At 35.4% G+C, this 5,225-nt stretch overlaps 1 protein-coding gene across 1 annotated transcript; it reads right to left on the bottom strand.

Annotated features, from left to right (window-relative positions):
- Nucleotides 1-250: 250 nt before the first annotated feature.
- LOC119688458 lies at nucleotides 251-1,075 on the bottom strand. Its single transcript, XM_038103135.1, has one exon. The coding sequence runs from the start codon at nucleotides 1,073-1,075 to the stop codon at nucleotides 251-253; it is 825 nt and encodes a 274-aa protein (XP_037959063.1).
- Between the last annotated feature and the right edge of the window lie 4,150 nt (nucleotides 1,076-5,225).

Here is a 5,225-nt window from a genome sequence, read left to right as displayed (position 1 = left end):
TTTAGCTAGGGTCTATTAACCTTGCTAATAAATTAAACTCTCAAAATTTATGATGTTAATAATCTTTTAATCAAACTTTTTACACGAGAGAAAAATGGAAACGTTTTCTACAATCTCAAACCGAAACTTAAAATATTTAAAATTGAATTTTCCTTTTTAAATTCAATAAAAGCATAGCCTACTGTGTCGCCACAGTACCCCCCTCCTAGCGACGGAGTTCGGGCGACGACGCGCTACACATGAAGAGAAGTTACTCGCGGTAGTCACACAACTTCGCTGGGAAATGCACTGTTCGGCCAGAACGCGAAACCTTTGAAGAAACGGCCGACGGTTTAAGAACCTTCTTCTCGGATGCTTGTTTCCGCTCATGATTGACTAAAGGAAGTGGCGAAAACTGCTTGCCGGTAAGTTCATCGTTAGTCAAATAAGCTGGTTTTAATCTGTCTAACGAGACGGTGCACCTGCTCCCTCTTCTGTTAATTACGAAATATTTTTCATCTCGTTGAAGAACTTGAAACGGACCTTCATACGGCTGTTCCAATGGAGCTCTCACCCGATCGACACGCACGAACACAAACTTGCTGGTTAGGAGGTCATTCGGAACATAGACTGGGTGATGCCCGTGTCTGCTGCCGTTGATTGTCTTCAGTTGAGCCAATGCATTACGAAGTGATGAAACGAAATCGGTTTCACCTGGCTTTTGGCATTTCTGTGACAACAGCTGTCCTGGAACACGTAACGGGTTTCCGTACAACATTTCAGCGGAACTGACGCCTAGATCTTCCTTTGGGGAAGTCCGTAACCCGAGCAGAATCAATGGGAGTGTGCGCGTCCAGTCATTAGAATTATGGCATCGCAAAGCAGCCTTCAACGTCCTATGCATACGTTCAACCATCCCATTCGCTTGGGGGTGATATGCTGTGGTGTGAATATGCTTGATACCCAATAGTCTGGACAACTCTCGGAAGATCGTTGATTCAAACTGACGTCCTAAATCAGTCGTGATAATATGAGGAACACCATACTGTGCTACCCATCCTTCGATAAACGCGCCGGCAATGACTTCGGTCGTCATGTCTGAAACAGGAATCACCACGGGCCATCGTGAAAACGATCGATGCACGTCACACAGTATCTTTTACCCTGCGACAGTGGTAGTGGTCCGATGATGTCCATATGGACATGTTGGAAACGCTCGTCTACGCCTGCGAAACAGCCTAAAGGTGACTTGGTGTGTCGGTTAACTTTAGACAATTGGCAAGCGATACAGGATTTAAAAAACTTTGACGTGCAGGCTGGTCGTATGCCTCGTTGGCGGCCGCGCCATGTCATAGTGATTGAGAGTGGAGAGCGTTGATGAGATTTGATGAAGTCGTCAGCTTGAGAAAATAACTTTGATCTGTAGGCTGGCCTCATGCCTCGTTGGCGGCCGCGCCGTATCAAAGTGGTTGTAAGTTGTTGCTGCTGCTGTTGCTGCTTCATTTCAGGTGTGCGTGGCGCTATGGCAACGTGTTTCTTAGCCGGTGATTTGTTAGTGGAGGATGCAGTGTAATTATTGCTTGTCGTTTTTCGCAGATTTGGTGCCAGCTGTGCAATTTTCGTGGGTTTGCTACGCTCAATTTTCTTCATTGCTGGTATTGGCATCGTATTAGCGGGGGTGAGTGTAGGTGGTGTGATAATTGCAGTAGGTAATTTTGAAAAACGTAACCGTTTGTTCAGATCACGTCGGGTGCGCGTTAAGATCACGTCGGCTGCGCGTTAAGATCACGTCGGCTGCGCGTTAAGATCACGTCGGCTGCACGTTAAGATCACGTCGGGGTCACCAATTTAGCTAGGGTCTATTAACCTTGCTAATAAATAAAACTCTCAAAATTTATGATGTTAATAATCTTTTAATCAAACTTTTTACACGAGAGAAAAATGGAAACGTTTTCCACCATCTCAAACCCGAAAACTTTTTAATATTTAAAATTGAATTTTCCTTTTTAAATTCAATAAAAGCATAGCCTACTGGGTCGCCACACATATATATAAGGCAACACACCAGGAATTATTATAAGAAGAACCCCATTAAAGGTTTACCTATCTCTCGAATATACCTTTATTCAACTAATGTGGCATCTCAAATTTTGGATATGAAAAATTTACTGATTGAGTTCACAAAAAAAAGGTAGTACTAAATAGATATATATTTTAAAATTATTTCTATTTACTTAATCCAACTCTATGTTATGTCCACGATTCTTTCAAAAGCGCTCAAGATAAAAAATTAACACCTTTCGAAACAAAGGTCTGAGTGGAATTTCTTTTCAAGAGGCAAAGAAAACATCAATTTAAAGCTGTAGAATGTTGAAAATAATTATAAGAAGAAGAATAAATATATACAAAACCCTCGATTGTTACTTGTCTACTCTAAACTCTGCGGAAAAACAAGATATAAAAACTTTTTACAAAATACATTCTTACCTTCATTAACAATTCACTGAGTACTACAAATTTTTCTATAATAATCACTTATAAAATTTAAACTCAAGAGATATACCGCACTAGATATATCTACACAAAATATATATGTAGTAAACTGCACAAGAGTTTCAGATAAAATTTTATAAATTTTTATTTGATTTGATATGTAAGGTTAAAAATTCAAAATTTATGATTGAAAATAATTCAAAGCTAACTACAGAATTTTTCGAAATATTGAATCTAATACGGTATTATTCCTTTCGAACTTGAAAATCGCAGAAGTTGAAAATTTCATTCCAGGATCATATGGCTGCATTGTTAATAAGTCTAAATTGGATAGAAATACAGGAAATTAGTGGAATGTTCCTACTTAAATATATTCACAATTATACTTGTATATTTTTATCTCTAAAAATGTTATACTCACAAAACTGTGGTAGAAATTCATGACATGAAGCTACACTGAAGTACAATATATGAAGGTAAGTTTTGCTAGTCTTTCAAAGATATCACAAAATTAATAATATAATAAACGACCGTGAAATAAAATTGGAAGTGCCCTATCCTCAAGATTCTCTATTTTTTGAAGACTGAACAGATATGAATATATATGAAGAGTTTGTTAGATTAAAAATCTTCTGGAAAAGTATCAACGGCACACAGTGCGCCAAAACAGCAGTTCTTGATTAGCAGATCAAAATTTTGTACGATTAGAGAATTAAAATGAAAAAAAAATAAATTAAATTAAATAAAAATTAGAGATATTAAAATTAAATTTTTCTACAGCTTTGTTGGCCTTTCCTTTGAATCTAAAGCCAAATCGGCTTATGGAAACCTTCTGCAAATTTAAAGACAAAAATTATACATTTTCAAATTTTTTAGTGACCTCGAAAATTATGACAGATAAAAAGTTAATGTACTTCATCGGTAGACGAACACCGATTAACAAATAAGCAAGCAAACATATTTTCGTAGAAACTTAAAAATATATAAATTAATTAGATATTTCATATGTTGGCATAAGTACTTTGCCAAGTATATAATACTAAGAGAACAAAGTTTAAACTTAACAAACGTAAATAAAAGAAGAAATTTCAAGTAAAATGTATAACCTCCTTTGGCTTCAATAACTTTTTAAAGGCGTCTCCGTACTGAATTTACTAAATTTTGAAGAACCTCTAAAGATATTCCTTTCCTCTTCTCCTCTTTGGTTTTATTTAACAAAACTGTTCTCTTTCGTTTCAAAACCAGAAGTTTTAACCAGACGTATTCTATAATATTTAAATCTGGACTTTGAGGTAACTAGTTTAAAGTAGTAACACTAACATCCTTCAAAAAATTAGTTACCATCCGGGCTTTGTAAAATTGGGCATTATCCTGTTCCAGGATAAGTGATGCTCTAATAAACTTATTTCTGGAAGGAAAGGTATATTCATTTAGGGTAGTGAAATATTAACCTTGGTTCATCGAATCCATTATATGAAAAACATCCCCACAACATGAAAGAACCCGTTGAAAAACGAGACGTCTTCTTCGCATTTGCACCTTTGGAAATCCCACAAAAAAATGTGTTTTTGATAAATTATATTCAAAGGAATTTTCTACTGTTGTTTACTGAATTTTTTTCCAGAATTCTTTAGCGAAGACCAGTCTTTTAAGCTTGTTTGTCTTTGATATGTACGGCACGTCCTTAGGTTTTATTCTCTTATAATCTCCTTTATTTAAATGTCGTCGGACAGTGCGCACACTAATTGGATTCTTGACCGTCAAATTACATTCCAGATTAAGGCTTCCAAAAAATATTTTTTTTTTAATTTTCCTTAGAAGGACTCGGTCTTCAATGGGCGTTGTTTTACTCTTAGCACCTCATATTGTTAAGTTTCTTATGTCATTATGCTTTTTAAACTTATTTATTTGACGGTGTACAGTTTGTCGTGACATCCTAAATTCTTTTGTTATATCTTTTACTGCTGTTCATGTACAAATCTTTATTAAAAAATAATAATGCAATAATGCAATTATTTAGAAATTATTGACTTCAGTCATATGCTATTCCATAGCTAACTTTCAGAAACATGCACTTTTTTATTTCAAATAGTTTCACATTTTCTCCGAACTTTTGATTAAATACGGTAAGAATAAAGTCAGTCATATAGACTCATATAAAAACTTTTATCTTATATATTAAAACGTACAGTGTGTTGAGTTGCATGAAGATATGTGTATATTTGTATGTAATTGTTAATTTAATAGTAATAATTTTCATCAAACCCTAGAATTTTTGCTTTGTACTACTCAACACCATATATAAAACCGAAATCATTGTTTGCTTCTAACTGCTATTTTTCGTAAGGTGTTGTAAACGGTCCAAAAACTCTATCAAAAAGTCCTTGTTTTCGTAATCTAAGATGATATGTTGGAAAGTCTCATTATTTTGTAACCAATCCTGCACAAGATGTTCATTTGTCAACGCCGAATTTGAGTTAACTGAAATCGCCGAGACATCTCCAGAACCATCAGTATCGACTTTAATATCTGAATTAGGAGCACCAACGTCAATATCTAAGAAGTCAGAGCCTTCTGTGACGCCAGTCGCAAGGTCATCCTCAGAGGTGCTACTCGGAGATGAGCTAGCCACGGACACCGTTTTCTGATGTTTCATAGTTTGGAATTTTGTAAATTTTGGTCTAATGAATTTCTAAATTTTGTTTTCAAATTTTTTCTGACTTTACAATTTGAAATAATTTACAGAATAATAA

This window comes from Teleopsis dalmanni, chromosome X (genome assembly GCF_002237135.1).
Source record: "Teleopsis dalmanni isolate 2A chromosome X, ASM223713v2, whole genome shotgun sequence".
Classification (NCBI taxonomy): domain Eukaryota; kingdom Metazoa; phylum Arthropoda; class Insecta; order Diptera; family Diopsidae; genus Teleopsis; species Teleopsis dalmanni.
This window is presented reverse-complemented; position numbering and strand designations above follow the sequence as displayed.